The sequence below is a fragment of the Ornithodoros turicata genome, chromosome 1, assembly GCF_037126465.1.
Source record: "Ornithodoros turicata isolate Travis chromosome 1, ASM3712646v1, whole genome shotgun sequence".
Taxonomy (NCBI): Eukaryota; Metazoa; Arthropoda; class Arachnida; order Ixodida; family Argasidae; genus Ornithodoros; species Ornithodoros turicata.
In genome coordinates, this window is record NC_088201.1 from 2,932,578 (window position 1) to 2,950,802 (window position 18,225).

An 18,225-nucleotide genomic window follows, 5' to 3' on the forward strand; every position below is an offset into this window, starting at 1 on the left:
CGGGAGGCGTACGCCTTTTCTGTGACACTTATGCTGTTCATAATTGTCACAGAAAAGGCGTACGCCTCCAGTTTTCAACAAATCAGGGCAGATAACGATATCATTCGAGATAATGGTTGGCTAGGAGCGTGCTATGCGGTGAAGTTCATTTTTAAGAGTGTACCACACGACGTGAGTGTCTGGATCCGCCCCTGCTATCACTCTAAACACAGAAGTTGATCGCATAGCACGCTGTGCGCGCCAACCGTTGCCAGAATGATAAAGTTATCGCTTCTGATTCCAAGAGAGGAAGGGCGTACTCCTTTTTGTGTCAATTATGAAATGTCCAAAATGACACAAAGTGGTCCTTTTTTCTCTTCGAATTAGAAGCGATAACCCTATCGTTCGTGTCAATGGTTGGCGCACAGCGTGCTATGCGGTCAAGTTCTCTTTCTATAGAGTGTAAGGGGACGTCGACTAGCGGTGTGCGTCGTAGCTCCAAAGAGTGTCGTGATGTCAAAACCATAGGTGCTTCGCGGTGCTAACATGGAAGAAAGAAACAAGAAAAATGGCCACGTTTCCTCTACTACTGCAGCGCTATTCAACTAATAATGTTTTTAAATATAGTTTTTTTTTCCTCATACAGTTGATGAATGGAATCGGTTACCTGGTGCTATAAGGGAATTACACTCTTAAAAATGAACTTCACCGCATAGCAGGCTCCTAGCCAACCATCATCTCAAATGATATCGTTATCTGCCCTGATTTGTTGAAAACGGGAGGCGTACGCCTTTTTGTGACAATTATGAACAGCATAAGTGTCACAAAAAAGGCGTACGCCTCCCGTTTTTGACAAATCAGGGCAGATAACGATATCATTTGAGATGATGGTTGGCTAGGAGCCTGCTATGCGGTGAAGTTCATTTTTAAGAGTGTACCTGTGAATGACTTTTGTAACCAAGCATGCCTGCTCCTGCTATAGCCTCACAGAGGCTGCAGTATTTGAAATAAATAAATAAATAAATAATAACGTTTGTCCATACTTGAGAAAAGATGTTTAAAAGAATTACGTACAAGCACGGGAAACTCATGCGTTTTATATTCAGACGAGGGAAAGGTAACGGTAACAGAAACGGTATATTACCGAAATTGGAGATGGTAACGATAACGGAAACGGAAACGCATACGCATACCACGGTCCTCCATTACCGGAAACAGAAAACGAAAACGAACATCATCGTCCGGTATTGAATTCGGGTAACGGCTATTCCTGTTGTGCGATGACATTTGAGTGACTTTTCATTTTATTTTTGTATTTTGATAACTCCATTCCCTGTAATGATCTAAATACTACACGTGGGCATGGAAACAAAGCGCTATATTGGATCTCGTGGGTGCATCCGTAGTTTACCTCGTCCCAGTCCTCATAACTTCATGGCATCAACACATGACTGTACTCCATCATAGCACGAGGATGAGAGCATACGATTTTTATTTTATTTTTTTTACTTCTTTTTCATTTAACTGTGGCTAGGGCAGTATTATTTATTTATTTATTTACCTTTAGGGCCCGAAGGGGCATTACATAAGGGGGGGGGGTACAACTGATGCATCCAAAATGAACAGCAACAATAGAACAATTTTACATAGATAACACAAAGATATAATATAAGTGATTAAATAAAGAAATCAGACAAAGCAGCCTTAAAAAGTGCTGCATCTTTAATTGTGACTATGGAAGATGGTAATGTGTTCCATTCTGAGATGGCCAATGGGATGGGTGATTTAATAAATGTAGTGGTTCGAGCCCCTGGGCAGGTAATATAACATGGATGATGAATACGCGCAAGTCGATGAGGCGGAGGAAGCAAACTCAAGTCAATTTCGAAATATGGAGAATAATAAAGATTATGTAAGAGACACTATTTATTACACTATTTATTACACACTATTAATTACTACGGAGAGCATCCGCTTATGAATGCTTCATTGGATGAAGGTTACGCCCATCTTGAGTTGCTGGAATCAGAGTGACGGGTAACTAAAGACGTGTTCCTACATTTTTTTTTTAAATCTTGCAAGATGTGAGCATCCCATCGACGTAAAATTACTTGTGTAGTGTGTACGCGTGCCACTGAAGCAGCACTTGGGCAAAACAGGGTGCTGATACAGCCCCGGACGGGCTGTCCTCCCGCAGCTCTGTAACAGCCTTTCATTAGCCAGTTTTAGTACATCGGAAGGTACTCACGATAACGTTACCGAAAATATGATAAGCCAATCGCCTGATTTCTTCGACGGGGCTGACGTCACGTCTCTGGTCTTTGATTTGACAGCTTCCTTTATGGTATCGTTTTCGTAGAATGCTTCCGATTCACTAAAACTCCCTATTGCCGGAAATAGTAACGGAAACGAAATTGGAAGGCTGGTATCAGAAACTGCTAACGGAAACAAAAATATATAGCGGTAACGAAAATGGAAACGGTAACGAAAATACGTCCGTTACCCTTCGCTCAAACTCAAACTCAACTCCATTTTACTTTACTCTCCAGAACCTCTTTTTGTTTTCTGTGCATAGAAAAGTACGACCAGAAGCAGGACAAACAGAAAGATAAGATAAACGATACAAAACAAGGATGAATTTCTGTTGTAGATAGAACGGCAAGCAACCGACACCCACGATCCAAACCAATTGAGAACCATAACTTAAAAACCCGAGACTTGGGGACAAAAGAACGACAAACACAGACAAGGTCTCTATTCCCACCAGCTCGCTTGCTACCTCTCTATCCTCTCGTTATCAATTGAGAACTTCCTCATTCTCAGGGTGTGACATTTCTGAATTGTCCCCGACTCTGCGCCATGGGTGTTCTTTCCGCAGTTGATTCAACCTTTGCGAAACGTGCAACGGTCAAAGTTCCATGAGTGCCAAATTAACCGTTATCTGATAAAGTATTCCTGTAAAGTATATCTGGACCGTAGTCTAATTTCCGAGCTACATCTACGTGTAGCTAGTCCAGTTCCGAGCTAAATGTATATCTATGGCCAAAAACGTCAGGAACGATATCTTGGAGATAGGCTGGGCGAACAAACGCACAGGCAACACGAGATAGATACGATGGTATATGCGCAAGCCAGCTGGTGGACGAACTTGCCCAGACTCAGGCTTCAAGTATAATGGAACACGAGATAGCCACGAACCGCACCAGCTGCCCATGCGACGCCAGTTGTTTTCGAATGGCCATTTGGAATATATGCAGGTCCGACGTTGGGCCTGGTTAATTTATCGGATGTTCCTCCAGGACCACTGAAATTCAAGCAGAAAACAAGACGTGGCCCTTAATGGGTACGGAATTATTCCAGGTGGCACAAGTCTCGGAAGTCTTTTTATTTGTCCAAGAGGTCCACGACTGTCACGGTTATTGGTATTTCAAACAGTCAGGGGCTCTAATTATTGCCGTACTAAACAAGTATAGGAAACACGCGATGAAAGGGAAGTAAAGGAAGCTGTCCAATCCAAGAATGTCATCATAGTCACTTGAAACAGGACTGATTGTGTTTTCGGAACCGTTAGCATGCTCCCATATACTGGCTTCCTGGCAACAGCCTTTCGTAGACGACGGGAGGGTAGCGCTCAGGTTGGAAACAAGCGTGTAGCCGAAATTAGAGGGCACAGAGGAGGAAAGGAGAAGAGGCAAAAATTGAGGCCAGCTCGGTTGTCCCGTCTTGCTTTGCCGTTTCATGGTTCTGAAATGTTTGCTATGCTTTTACAGTCCTCTGCACAGCCATTTAAAGGGTAGTTTCGGAATTGGTGAATGCCCATAGATGAAGGAAGGACAAAAGACGAAAATTGAGGCCAGCTCGGTTCTCCCGTCTTGGTTTTACAGTTCTCTGCACAGCCATTTAAAGGTAGTTTCCCAATTGGTGAATGCCCATAGAGGAAGGAAGGACGAGAGGTGAAAACTGAGGCGAGCTCGGTTCTCTCCTCTTGGTTTTACAGTTCTCAGCACAGCCATTTAAAGGGTAGTTTCGGAATTGGTGAATGCCCACAGAGGAGGGAAGGACAAGAGGCAAAAATTGAGCCCAGCTGTGTTCTCCCGTCTTGGTTTTACAGTTCTCTGCACAGCCATTTAAAGGGTAGTTTCGGAATTGGTGAATGCCCATAGAGGAAGGAAGGACAAAAGGCGAAAATTGAGGCCAGCTCGGTTCTCCCGTCTTGGTTTTACAGTTCTCTGCACAGCCATTTAAAGGTAGTTTCCGAATTGGTGAATGCCCATAGAGGAAGGAAGGACGAGAGGTGAAAACTGAGGCGAGCTCGGTTCTCTCCTCTTGGTTTTACAGTTCTCAGCACAGCCATTTAAAGGGTAGTTTCGGAATTGGTGAATGCCCACAGAGGAGGGAAGGACAAGAGGCAAAAATTGAGCCCAGCTCTGTTCTCCCGTCTTGGTTTTACAGTTCTCTGCACAGCCATTTAAAGGGTAGTTTCGGAATTGGTGAATGCCCATAGAGGAAGGAAGGACAAAAGGCGAAAATTGAGGCCAGCTCGGTTCTCCCGTCTTGGTTTTACAGTTCTCTGCACAGCCATTTAAAGGTAGTTTCCGAATTGGTGAATGCCCATAGAGGAAGGAAGGACAAGAGGCGAAAATTGAGGCCAGCTCGGTTCTCCCGTCTTGGTTTTACAGTTCTCTACTGCACAGCCATTTAAAGGTAGTTTCGGAATTGGTGAATTCCCACAGAGGAGGGAAGGACAAGAGGCAAAAATTGAGGCCAGCTCGGTTCTCCCGTCTTGGTTTTGCAGTTCTCTGCACAGCCATTTAAAGGGTAGTTTTGGAATTTGTGAATGCCCATAGAGGAAGGAATGAGAGAAGGAGAAAATTCTACCCAGTTCAGTTTTCCCGTCTTGGTTTTACAGTTCTCTGCACAGCCATTTAAAATGGTAATTTCGATTTTGGTGAATGCCCATAGAGGAAGGAAGGAGAAGAAACGAAAATTGAAGCCCTCCCACAAGACTGGAAAGAACCCTAGCGCCATCGTCTGGTGGCTGAGCAGGTGTGCGCGCCCTGATGCCTGATGACCTTGGTCGTTGTGAAATTTGGGATGGTGAATGTCTACCGGACTGTGGTCTTCGATGTCCGGGTTACCAAATGTAGAGGAGATGTCGTTCCTCTACATGAGTCCTGATCGGCGATGATGGAATATCTCGGAGGAGCTTCTCAACCCGTTGCTCCACTCCAGGACGTTAGAGTCACTAAATGAGCTACGCTTCAGAGTATCGACACTGAGTTCCAAGAGCGAGCATGCGCATGCCTGATGACCTTGGTCGTTGTGAAATTTGGGATGGTGAATGTCTACCGGACTGTGGTGTTCGATGTCCGGGTCACCAAATGTAGAGGAGATGTTGTTCCTCTACATGAGTCCTGATCGGAGATGATGGAATATCCCGGAGGAGCTTCTCAACCCGTTGCTGCATTCCAGGACGTTAGAGTCACTAAATAAGCTACGCTTCAGAGTATCGACACTGAGTTCCAAGAGCGAGCATGCGCCATCTTGTTTCCGCACCACGCTATCCACGCGCAAGCGCACTGCGCACGATGCCATCTATCGTGCGCGGGTGAAGTGTTCCTTTCGTTTGCAAGCAGCAGTTGACGGCCTCGAGCTCACATTAACATCTTCGGGACGCTCTGGTGGACAATACATGGATCATCGCACAACTATCATTGCACGCTTCTCTATCCCACAGCGAGCATTACGTTAGCCGTCTTTGATCCTCAACTGGGGATGGTACCAGTGTGGTGCGGAAACAAGATGGCGCTCTTGCTTTCCCTTGGACCTCAGTGTCTATACTCTGAAGCGAAGCTTATTTAGTGACTCTAGCCGGTTCCACGAAAGGGGAGAAAGGGCCACTCCTTGAAGGTATACAATTGGACGGAGACACTCCATCAGTCAGTCAGTGCAGATTCTCCCATATGCCACTGGACATTGGTACACTGGACGACAAAAAAACTTCCAGTCAGTGTCCCCATTGCCTGGAACGAAGTTCCTCCGAATCGCCGTTGATGACGTTACGTCTCAACTGAAAAGTTTGTTAGGTTCCCTCAGCATCCTTTTTGTCAGTCGCTTCATGAACATGCGTTTGGACTTCCTCAATGGTCCTCAATGCATCGAGGCGTCTCAGCTGAGATCTGGACTACCGTCTCGTCCGCCGGAGACGTGGAAATCAGGAATAGTCAACGATCTCTACAAGTGTGGCAGGACATTTTCTTTTTTCTTTTTTTGCTGACCATTCTCAACCTCTGCAAAGCAAGCAAGCAGGCTCGCAGACACAGTGCTGCCAAAAAAGTGCCGTTATTCGCTACAATGGATCTACATGGAAAAAAGCATGCGTCAGATATTTCCCGCGCAAATCAAAAGAACCCCTGATGGGGTTGAAAGTATCCGCAGTCCTAGCCCGCGGCACGTGCAGCATGTACCCACGCAATTGTGCGCGGACTCACCTTACGTGTAAATCTACTACCAATTATTATTATTATTATTATACGCACATCACGTGTCCCAAAAGGATGCAGATTGTCAACGCAGAGGTAGACTCGGGGAAACCAGGAAAGCGACCGAAGACTGCACTGACCAACTTCCATATACGCTGATCACGCCACCCGTTTCCTGATGCGAGAGCCACAATCAGCCGAACAACGAATCTATTTTGAGCAGCAAATTATGAACAATCCAAATCATAATCCAAAGGCCGGCCACGTGCCTGAGTTCTGTTCCTTGACAACCTTACCAGCGGAGACACCGCGAAGACCGAACTCCCATATTTCTGCTAAGCATGCAGCATGCTCTATTGCGGTTCTGTACATAGCTCTTAACTTTACTCCACTTCAAATGGATGAAACGCTCTCCCGCTCGATGACAATACACGCTGGATGATATGCTCTGATGCAATGATAGATGATATATGCTCTGGTCTCCCTTCAACACCGCGTATTAATCTTTCGCGGTGGAGGGAGGCGAAAGTGAGCTGGCCCTTCATATTTGGAGAAGGGCCCCTTGATAGCGCGGTCCGCCCCTGAGTGGGCCGTGTCTTTGAAAGGTACGGCCGATAAAAAGGTCGACGGGCCAGTACCGCCTGCGGTGCTGTTCCGGGAAAGAATTTTTCTTTAAAAAAAATGGATGATTTGCACTCGTGCTCGGCCCTGTCGTGTGGTAGCCGTTTCTAACTACTCTGAGACCTTCTGAGAGATGTTCGCTCGTCTGATCATCCACTTGGTTCCCCACAACAGTCTAACGTAGTTCCTGCTGCAGCAACTGATGATGATGATGATGATGATCGTGTTGACCGTTCCCTTTATATCGTGCGGACAGCGTTCTGCGGGGGCAATGCAACTGAAGTTGCTGTCCATGCCGCAGCGCCTCAGGTTGATGTGCCTTGGAGGCCCTGTTGGCGAGTCTACAGTGCTGCTCCAGCGTTCTTCCGACGTCGCGCCACTGGCTGATCGCACTGAGGACTCCTCTGCGCCCGCTGTGGACCGGGCTGCGGTTCCGCGCGTGGCGTACGGTGCACCACTCGTCCCAGACTGTGGTGAGGTTCCTTGGTTCCCTATAGTGGCTCCTCGTTGGAGAGTATGAGCAGCGACGCCACAGAAGCGTACGAGGTATATGCCGTCAGGGTGTGAAACGACAAGCATTGGCTCCCCTGTTGTCCGAATACCCGGTCAGTGCGTTCCCTGTCTCCTCTCTCGGAAGCCTTAATGGGGTTGTTCTTCCTTCTTTTTCTGATGTCGCTGAGAATAGTGGCGCCAAATTGTAGGGAGTTTAGTGGTAACCCCAAGCAGTTTTCTGTGTTGCGATGGGCAAAAAGTTTTCGCCGCTGATGTTGTTCTTCTGCAGGAGACCCGCCTGTTGTCGGCTCGCGCGGTCAGGCTGTTAAAGGAGGTTGACGAGACCGCTATATCAACATTGTCTAAGTTAGATCTAGAACATTGCGATGAAATATATCCATCGCTCACTGACTACACCGTGAACAAAACGAAGGGGGGAATGCTTCGCGAAAAGGGGACCATATACAGTTCCGACCGTATGATTACGATGAGGTTGTTTCGCACGAAAGTTCATTCTGAACACATGCCTTGGCGAACGTGTATATGAAGATGTCCGAAATGAGATAGGGAGGTGATGGATATGGAAGCTTATCCTCTATCGCCTCAATAAACGTTCCGTGCAAGATAGAGTCCCCGCTCACTTATGCCATTACTTTCATAAAGTAATGTAAATACTCGGGCATTACATACTCCCAGAACTCTCCAACAACGCCCTGCATTATAGGTAACGGTCGCACGAATAAACTCCAAATCGGTATACTAGCGAATTTGTGCAGAAACGAGTGACATACCTTAACCATATTGTAAGCGTATATTACAGCGAGAGCTATAGGCCTCACTCCTGCACTCTTAAAAATGAACTTCACCCCATAGCACGCTCCTAGCCAACCATCATCCCGAAAGTCAACGTTCTCGCCCCCGATTTGTTGAAAACGGGAGGCGGAGCCTATTTTGTGTTCCTTATCCACGGCACAGAATAGGCTCCGCCTCCCATTTTCAAAAAATCAGGGGCGAGAACGTTGTCATTCGGGATTTTGGTTGGCTAGGAGGGTATATATGGTGAAATTCATTTCTAAGAGTGTGGGGGTATGTGGTGTATCTAGCCAGCAGCCGCGTGAGCATCGCTTGCAGACTGTCATCTTAGAATGCAAGCAAATGTTAAACACATGCACGCACGCGTGAGGGTACACACTCACACTCTTTCTCTCTCTGTCACACACACATACGCACACACACACGCACACAAACAAAAAAAAAGAAAATCGGGAAATCGAGCATATGAAAAAGCGTGATGACACGCGATTTTGACTGGTGTTGGCCTACTCCAGAATATCCTGCGCTTGGTCCTTCTTTGTGACCTCCTGGTCATCGTAAAAGTTGGCATTGAAAAAAAAAAAAAGAAGAATTTTTCTGTGGCTTCACTGTTGGCTTTAGACAGTGCCAGAACATTCGACCCAAGTAATGAGTAATGCTCAAAATGTAATGCGTTAAATGTAATGTTCCCAATAATACATTACCGTTACTCATTCATTACTCAATTGTAATGCATTACTCCCCAGTACATATGCTTAATATATGCTTCGTCTATAGCAAGACGTCCAGGTCATATTATTCCGTTTGTTCCACATCTTCATGTAAGCGAGCGGTGCGGGGGAGGTGGACCTGTTTCTAGTTCGTATATGCCGGGTCATGTCAAGGAGCTTTTGCGTCTTTGCTTCTGTTCTTTACACTGGGGAGTGGATGCTTCTGAACGAAGTGGAGTTGTTCACGAGGGTGAATGACGATGTTGTGTAAGTATCGGTGAAACGTATTCCCATCAGGGGTAAGGATTTTGCTGTCCACACGGTGATGTGTCTACGGCCGGCATCAGAAGCGATTTGTTGTAATACCTACAACACATACTGCGGATGAATGAATATGAATAGACCTGAAGGTTTTTTGCCGCAAGGGCTATACTTAAGCCAAAACATACTGTGGATGCACAAAAGCTCAATCACGGATGTCGATTTCCAGAGGCGAGTGCTATCAGCGTGCTGCGGCAGTCTACATTCTACACGTGCAATGAATTATGATAATAAAAGAAGATACAATGCAAGAGCTGGCAGTGTCGCCGGTTCTAGAGTCACTATTTATTTAGTGACTCTACAGGACGTTGCCGACAGAACTGACGAGTTAGCGCGTGGCATCGAAGCCACCTCGTCTTCGTTCACGGGCCGCCACAGAGTCATCCCTTTATACGTGCATCACCCTTTTCTCCCCTCTCAAAGTGCCTCCTTTTTTTCCTTTGTGCCGTGAAAATGGTTCCTCATGTGCTAAGATTTCCCATTGGCACAGCTAAAAAGCTAGAATTGTTTCTACGTCGCATCATCACTTATCACTTATCACTTATCATGCGTTTCTGTGTTCCAAACTTGTTAGTGGCAGCCATATTTGGATATGCTCTCAAAACTAGCAGTTGAATCTTTGGCCGCCAGCTCTTTGGTGGCACACTGGTACAACGTGCTTCGATACGCCGCCATTCCCGACGGGCAACTCCCGACGAACGGCTCAACTCTCACCAGTGTTGTTAGATTTGACTACTTCGCACCAAATGACTACTCTATACGACTGCGTAGAAATCGGTGCTATCTTCTGGGTACATTGAGTATGTGCTTCTTCGCGCAACCTTTGAGAAATCGGACGACACATCTACTGCCCAAGTACATTCACTTCTCATAGCCTAGTTTCAGTCGCCCCCCCCCCCCCCCGCTTTTTCTTTGTATGCTTAGGTTTCAGCACTCATTAGAGAACACTCGGGCTCACGGTTGACAGAGTATCGCCTCTAGCGATGATACTCCCCATTCATCATCTTAAAATGAAGTTGTTGTTGTTGTTGTTGTTGATGTTGTAATTCGGGTGGTTGAAATCATCCCGGCTGTGCTATATCGCTCATTATTGTAGTGGTCTCGTAAAGCCACTAATTATCATCAGCGTTTGCTGTGACTTGGTCGCTAGGTCAATAATGTTTTCGTTTTGTAATCTTGGGGTGGAGTGGTGGAAGTGCTTGCCGTAGTGGGGCAGGCTCAGGCGAGCAACGTCATGCAAACTTTCATGTTTCGTATGGAAACTAAAGCATATATAGGCATATCCACGCCCTTGGCCACGTCATCTGAGCAAGTCGTGTGCGTTCCAAGGTAACTACATTGGTCATATGTATCGCATATGCTCTAGTCCAAATGGCATGCAGCTCCGTTGGTGTATGGTAAAATTATCTTAGTGGAGCCCCTTTCGTATAGGACCTAATGCCGGCACGCCACTGGCTACAGATATGAATTTGCTAGGCACAAGGCAAATTACTTACTTTTTACTACTTTCTCAAGGTGATCTGGCGACCTCTCAAAATTTTCATCTGACTACTCTGCCCTCAAGCGGGTCAATGTATTCCACGAATTGTGGTGTCGTGAATTGCGCTTTTGCGCCTTCACTTACGTCGTATTCCAACCGCTTTATATGAGTTCGGGGCACATTCGTCAGTTCTGAGTCAAGTTACCGTTTGTGTTTCATTCCTGAGAAAAATCCAACGTAATATATATATATTTGTAATTTTTATTCTTCAACAGAATCATCCACGGAAGCAAATGTAAAGCAACAGTGTGGCACCTGGCAAAAATGAGCCACCTTGACGTCGCACACGCTCTTGTTTTGACAGACAACATCAAAAGGAACAGAGAACATTTGATCCTATAGAGGACGGCGGAGTTTTCATTTCAGTTCAGTGGTGCCTACCATCTTCACCTAACATTTTGATTAACTAGAACAAAAAAACAATGTCGTTCCAGTTCCACGTAGTTTTTCACGTGTCGTTTCCTGCCTCTAACAAGATGGTGCACCCTCAACCTGGTCTCCGGTTAGTCTGGTATCACTCTGGAACACGAACTTCGATCAGTCGCCACCAGCGCCACCCATCATCATGCCTGCAGGTCCTACACCGTAACCTCCAGCTCCAGGCCTCCTCTGAGGCCGTCCCGATTGTGCAGGATAACTTCCTCCTGGGTAGCTTCCTCCTTGACCTGAAGCTTGGGGATAGGATCCCGGTTGTTGAGACAGTGCACCATGAGAGGGAGCGGTGTGTGAAGGGGTCTGCTGCGAGTAGTCGCCACCACCTTGAAGGCTTGGGTATTCTACCCATGATGAGTCGCCACCAGTGGGTGTTTTGGGTCCGGCAGGCGCTACGTCATAGTCTGCGGGCCTGTGGTCACCTTGTGGTTTGCCGTATCCTCCAGCGCCGGGTCGCTTGACAGCAGTTCCTGGTTTGAAGATCATGCTTGGTACTGATGGACCAAGGGCGCCGCCTGGTCCAGAAGGCCCGTGAGGAGCTCCAGGGCCATGAGGACCAAGCGAACCAGAGGGCCCAACAGGACCATGGGGTCCTGCAGGTCCGGATGGTCCAGAGGGATATGGTCCTGAAGGTCCAGATGGTCCAGACGGTCCAGAGGGATATGGTCCTGAAGGTCCAGACGGTCCAGAGGGATACGGTCCTGAAGGTCCAGATGGTCCAGACGGTCCAGAGGGATATGGTCCTGAAGGTCCAGACGGTCCAGACGGTCCAGAGGGATATGGTCCTGAAGGTCCAGACGGTCCAGAGGGATACGGTCCTGAAGGTCCAGATGGTCCAGAGGGATATGGTCCTGAAGGTCCAGATGGTCGAGAGGGATGTGGTCCCGAAGGCCCAACCGGTCCAGAGGGATATGGTCCCGAAGGTCCAGACGGTCCAACCGGTCCGCTGGGTTTAGATGGGTAAGCGCTCAGAGGGGCATGTGGTCCGTGCGATTTTGGTCCAGAGGGGCCAGATGGCCCTGAAGGTCCTAGTGGCCCAGACGGATGCGGACCTCCAGATGGTGCAACGGGTCCACTGGGGCCAGATGGTCCGGATGGTCCGTAAGGTCCTTTAGGTCCTGATGGCCCATAAGGACCAGATGGTCCAGATGGGCCGTGAGGTCCTTTGGGCCCCGATGGCCCATAAGGACCAGATGGACCAGATGGGCCGTGAGGTCCTTTGGGCCCCGATGGCCCATAAGGACCAGATGGTCCAGATGGGCCGTGAGGTCCTTTGGGCCCCGATGGCCCATAAGGACCGGATGGACCAGATGGGCCGGAAGGTCCGTGAGGTCCTTTGGGCCCCGATGGCCCATAAGGACCGGATGGACCAGATGGGCCGGAAGGTCCGTGAGGTCCTTTGGGCCCCGATGGCCCATAAGGACCGGATGGCCCATAAGGACCGGATGGCCCATAAGGACCGGATGGACCAGATGGGCCGGAAGGTCCGTGAGGGCCTGAAGGTCCATATGAACCGGATGAGCCAGGTGATCCAGAAGGCCTATAAGGGCCACCAGGTCCAGAAGGTCCATGAGGTCCGGATGATCCGGCACCACCACCACCCCCACCACCTGGGTAACCTCCTCCGGATCCTGGATGTGCACCATGTCCAGGTTTGGGGTATCCACCGCCAGCAGCCGGCCGGTAGTCACTGGATCCTGGCTGTGGTCCGATGGGCTGCAAAGTGCCTTCCGCCACTTCGGCGTTCAGATAGAAGTAGTTTGGAGCTTCGTCGCATTCAAAGCTGTACCAGTAATCACAAGCTCGGATCTTCTGGTTGAAGATTGTCCCGGGATTACACAGGAAGCTTTCTTTCCTGCCATTATGACACACATGATAGACCTGTGCACGAAATGAAGACGTGTCAGCTCAGGAGTGCATACAGAGAAATGAGTGCTGGCTACAGTTTAACAATTTACACACCTGACATTGTGCTTCCAGGTCTGCGTACATGCCTTCGTAAGGCTGCTGGCTACACCGAAAATTTGTACGGGGAATTTCCTTGTAGTTCGGGTAGTCGACGCCGGCAGTCCCGCGAACCCAGCCTTCGTTTCCTTTGCCTTCTTCCCAGCGTTTTGTCTAAAAAAAACAGAAGAAATGAAAGAATAGCGGTAACGCACATGCGAACAATTAATGGCGACGGCGACCGCTGCTTATCCTCATAGCTGCTGTGCATGGGTATACAGCGTGAATTGTGAACAACCTGAGCACAACATTGGTACCTCATGCAAGATTGGCTCTGCAGATGATGCAAATAACAGACACTGTCAAGGAACTGAAACTATGTAGGACATCCGAGAGATTTGTGAAGACAACAGCCTGGGCAGCAAACACAGAAAAAAAAAAGGCGACTGTTGTCCGTGTCGCCTTTATACTGTGTCTGCTGCCCAACTTCAGGCTGTCGTTTTCATAAATCTCATCCACGAGCTTGTCTGCATCTATATACCATCCATGAGAGACAACGAGAGAGAGAGAGAGAGAGAGAGAGAGAGGCTCATTGCGCACTCTAAAAATGGCACGCCTGACTGACAACCTATATTTAGGGTTCCGCGTTTTCGGCTTTTATTTTCCGGCGGATTCGGCGCATGTTTTTCGACGTTTATTGATTTTTCGCAACCGGTGTTTTTCGATGTTTTTCCTGACGCGCCCATGGTTCACCCGGCAGTTATCGGCGAATAGAAATCACAATGTAGTTTCCGCACGGCACTCATTCAACATGGCGTTGTTCGCTGCGGTGGCGTTTTACGGTTAACGAAAAAGTAAACGGACATTTTTCACAACCATATGGTATGGTATGGTGTGGTATGGCATTCTGTATGGCTTTCTGATCTGCATCAACAACTTGCTGGGCATGTGCAGCAATTTACCTCTCTCATGTCCAGGAATGTCCGTCTGTATTCGGTGTTTTTCGATTAAAACCGAATGAGGGAAAATTTACCCGGCGTATGTTTTTCGGTGTTTTTCGATTAAAACCGAAAACGCGGAACCCTACCTATATTGCAAAGGCTCTTTCGCTCCTGGTCTAATGATCTTCCTCAAGGAAATTAGCTCATTGCTCAAATGCAAAGTGCGGAAAATCACGTCCATTCTCTTGGGAAGTATTTGTACTGTCCCGATCTTTTCCAAGGGACTCGAAAAAAGCAAGACGCGCCAGAATGATTTCTTTTCTAGATAAATTCTCATTGCTAAGTAAGTGCCTTTCAATTTTGAAAACACCGTTCAACAGGAGAGAGATGGACGCACCATTGGAAGTCACTGAGGAGGCGTGTTTTAGCTTAGCTCAATTGGTAGAGCCCTGGACCGGTAATCCAGAAGATGTGGGTTCGAGTCCTATACAGCTGGCTAACCTTTTCAGTGACTTTCATCTTTGACCGTCCAACATGTTTGCTGTCGATAGACGAATCGCGGACAATGTGCAACGACGTCTTACAGCCATAAAGTATTGGCTTTGAAGTGGGGCTTGAGGCTTACTTTGACCTCAGATGGTCAGATATGATCAAGTCGTTTGCTGTCTTCTTTAGAATCCGTTATCGATAATCAAATAGTTCATACTTTTTGCCCGATGTCGAAGCATTGGCATGCTTAGCCCTTCTGTTCTTCTTTCAAAGATGCACATCGCAAACTGTTTCTACCAGCAACGGATATCCTGGTGACGAGCCTGTAGTGGCATTAACCGACGCGCATGAAGAGGCGGCATATTTAACGAGGTGGTTGCGCGGCGTGTTCTTCTTCAAAATTCTGCGGGCGCACGCAAACAGTATTTCTGTTACAAGAGCTATTTGTTTTCATGATCTCGAATCAGGGTGCAAGAAAATCTTTGTTTCCTTTTTTTTTGTTGTTGTACAACTGGTGATGGTGACGTGATAAGAGAGAAAAAAAAGGGGGGGCATGGGGATGTACAGTGGTAGACAAAAGTTTCCAGAACACGCTCCGCGGCGCATTCCTTCCTCAGAGTGACCTGCATGCTAGCAGTGAATGGGACTGTACGGACTTAGAAACAGGTGACTGCACTCTTAGAAATGAACTTCACCGCATAGCACATTCCTAGCCAACCATCATCTCGATGACATCGTTATCTGCCCTGATTTGTTGAAAACTGGAGGCGTACGCCTTTTTTGTGACAATTATGAACAGCATAAGTGTCACAAAAAAGGCGTACGCCTCCCGTTTTCGACAAATCAGGGCAGATAACGATATCATTCGAGATGATAGTTGGCTCAGAGCGTGCTACGCGGTGAAGTTCATTTTTAAGAGTGTGGGTTACCTAAGCACCCATGTCTGTCCACACAAGCCGTACGGTCCCATTGGGAGGCGTACGCCTTTTTTGTGACACTTATGCTGTTCATAATTGTCACAAAAAAGGCGTCCGCCTCCCGTTTTCAACAAATCGGGCCAGATAACGATATCATTCCAGGTTATGGTCGGCTAAGAGCATGCTATGCGGATGGGTTTCATTTTTAAGCGTGTACAACTGGAATGCAGGATGGCAAAGAGGTTATGTGCATGGGCGTGCATAGACGTGCTAAGCATCAGTGGTCCGGGTCACAAATGTTATCGTACACCGTCGTCGGAAACAGTTTCTACAACAGCAGTAATAAAAACTAAGATATAACGGAATGATGGCTGCCTATCGCCGTGCAGGTGTATGACAGTAATACTGCCGTGGTCAATTCGGTTGAACATCCTAGTTCCTCGCACACCCGTAGGAGACTAACCTCGCACATAGAACCTGCCATTCATTTCACGTGCAGCGAAAGTTGTAATGACGAATAAATTTCGTGTCGGGCTATACTGAGCATACTTCATGGGCCTCCTGCACCATCATAAATTCCGTGTCGGGCTACTGAGCATACTTCCTGTACGACTATACTATAACAAATGTGAGCTTTGTGATCCTCCTCTCGAGTCTCCAATGGCGGGAAGTTATTTGCTCGAGCCTTCCAGACTGGAACAAGAAATAATTCTACACCCTTAGAAATGAACTTCACCACATAGCACGCTCCTAGCCAACCATCGTCCCGAATGACAACGTTCTCGCCCCTGATTTGTTGAAAACGGGAGGAGGAGCCTATTTTGTGTCATTATACACGGCACAAAATAGGCTCCTCCTCCCGTTTTCAACAAATCAGGGGCGAGAACGTTGTCATTCGGGATGGTGGTTGGCTAGGAGCGTGCTATGTGGTGAAGTTCATTTTTAAGAGTGTACGCTACCTACACTCTAAAAACAGAACTTCGCCGCATAGCACGCTGTAAGCCAACCATTGCCACGAATGATAGGGTTACCGCGTGGAGAGAGGTGGGCGTACGCCTTTTTGTGTCAATTTGGATATATGAAAATTGCCACAAAAAGGCGTACGCCCCCGCCTTTCTTCGAATCAGAAGCGATAACCCTATCACCCTTGGTAATGGTTGGCGCACAGCGTGCTATGCGATGAAGTTCTGTTTTTAGAGTGATATAAGTTGGTCCTACATGTAAGAGTAAAGGACAAGGTTAGCAAGCTTACCCGCTTAGAGAGCGATCCGGATATCACCCCTGAAAAGTAAGAAATATGTTAGCCGTATTTGACGTCAATGAAACACACATTTCCATTGAAGAATGGTAGTTCATGAAAACGCACTCAGTTACTGTGTCTCTCAGTACACTCTTAAAAATGAACTTCACCGCATAGCACGCTCCTAGCCAACCATCATCTCGAATGATGTCGTTATCTGCCCTGATTTGTTGAAAACGGGAGGCGTACGCCTTTTTTGTGACACTTATGCTGTTCATAATTGTCACAAAAAAGGCGTACGCCCCCCCGTTTTCAACAAATCAGGGCAGATAACGATATCATTCGAGATGATGGTTGGCTAGGAGCGTGCTATGCGGTGAAGTTCATTTCTAAGAGTGTATGAGTGCCAAACATGTATAGGATGTACATAGGATAGCATGATGTAATCTCATAGCGGAAATCGAATGCCATTTCTTTAATCACGGCGTCATGGAACTCATATGAAGTGATATTACGTACCCAACAGGACGATGATAGTTGCGCAGATGTGCATGGTGCTCTTTCACTGCAAGAAAAGAAAGCACCTCGCTATACACACATCATTCATGTGCGTTGCCATAAAGGAATCACTAACATGGTGTTTTTTTTTATCCGTTGCTGATTTAAGAAAAAAGCTGTGAGAGCAGCACTGATGCCATTTTGGCGGCCGGGTTACGAGGCTAGGTGGACGTCCTGTAGGAAAGAGCATGGAACTACTGAACGACCGATCGCGTAAAATTCGCGAATTAACTTTTTAATTAGATATGCTTAGGCGAAAATACGAGACAGCAGAATTGTAGGCGACCATTATTGGAGTCCACCCTCTTTCTAAAAAAAACCCCTGAAACCAGCACCTACTTTGAGATATAATCGCCAAACTTGCGTATGCAAATGAGGCAAAACTAGAACTATACGTACTTCTCGAGCGCAGAAACGAAATCGCTTCGCCTTGTCTTGGCTAGAAAGTTGTGTATCTGGCCAACAGAACAGCCAATCAGGTCGATCGCTCCGCGAACGCCATTTCCCTCTTTTTGCGCTCGATAACTGCGTATAGTGACAACACCACCTAGATACAGAAGGCCTGCATGCTTACTCGTCGACGTGACGTAACAACTAAGAGTCAGCCAATTAGGACCGTGTTTTCAACGGCCGTATAGTCAATCACGAAAGTGCTTTCAGCTGTCGGAGCCATGGAGATTATAGCCACCGTCAGCTTCATGGGCGACCACTGTCGTCTGCTAGTAGTGAATGCCCCCGCGTACTAA

At 47.4% G+C, this 18,225-nt stretch overlaps 1 protein-coding gene across 1 annotated transcript; it reads right to left on the reverse strand.

The window, feature by feature from the left end:
• Window positions 1–11,143: 11,143 nt before the first annotated feature.
• On the reverse strand, window positions 11,144–16,999 carry LOC135396578 (collagen alpha-2(I) chain-like). The gene is made up of 3 exons (XM_064627624.1): window positions 16,934–16,999; window positions 13,353–13,508; window positions 11,144–13,271 (listed from the first exon to the last, which is right to left on the reverse strand). The coding sequence occupies exons 2-3, from the start codon at window positions 13,380–13,382 to the stop codon at window positions 11,496–11,498; spliced, it is 1,806 nt and encodes a 601-aa protein (XP_064483694.1). The 5' UTR covers window positions 13,383–13,508; window positions 16,934–16,999; the 3' UTR covers window positions 11,144–11,495.
• Window positions 17,000–18,225: the final 1,226 nt, after the last annotated feature.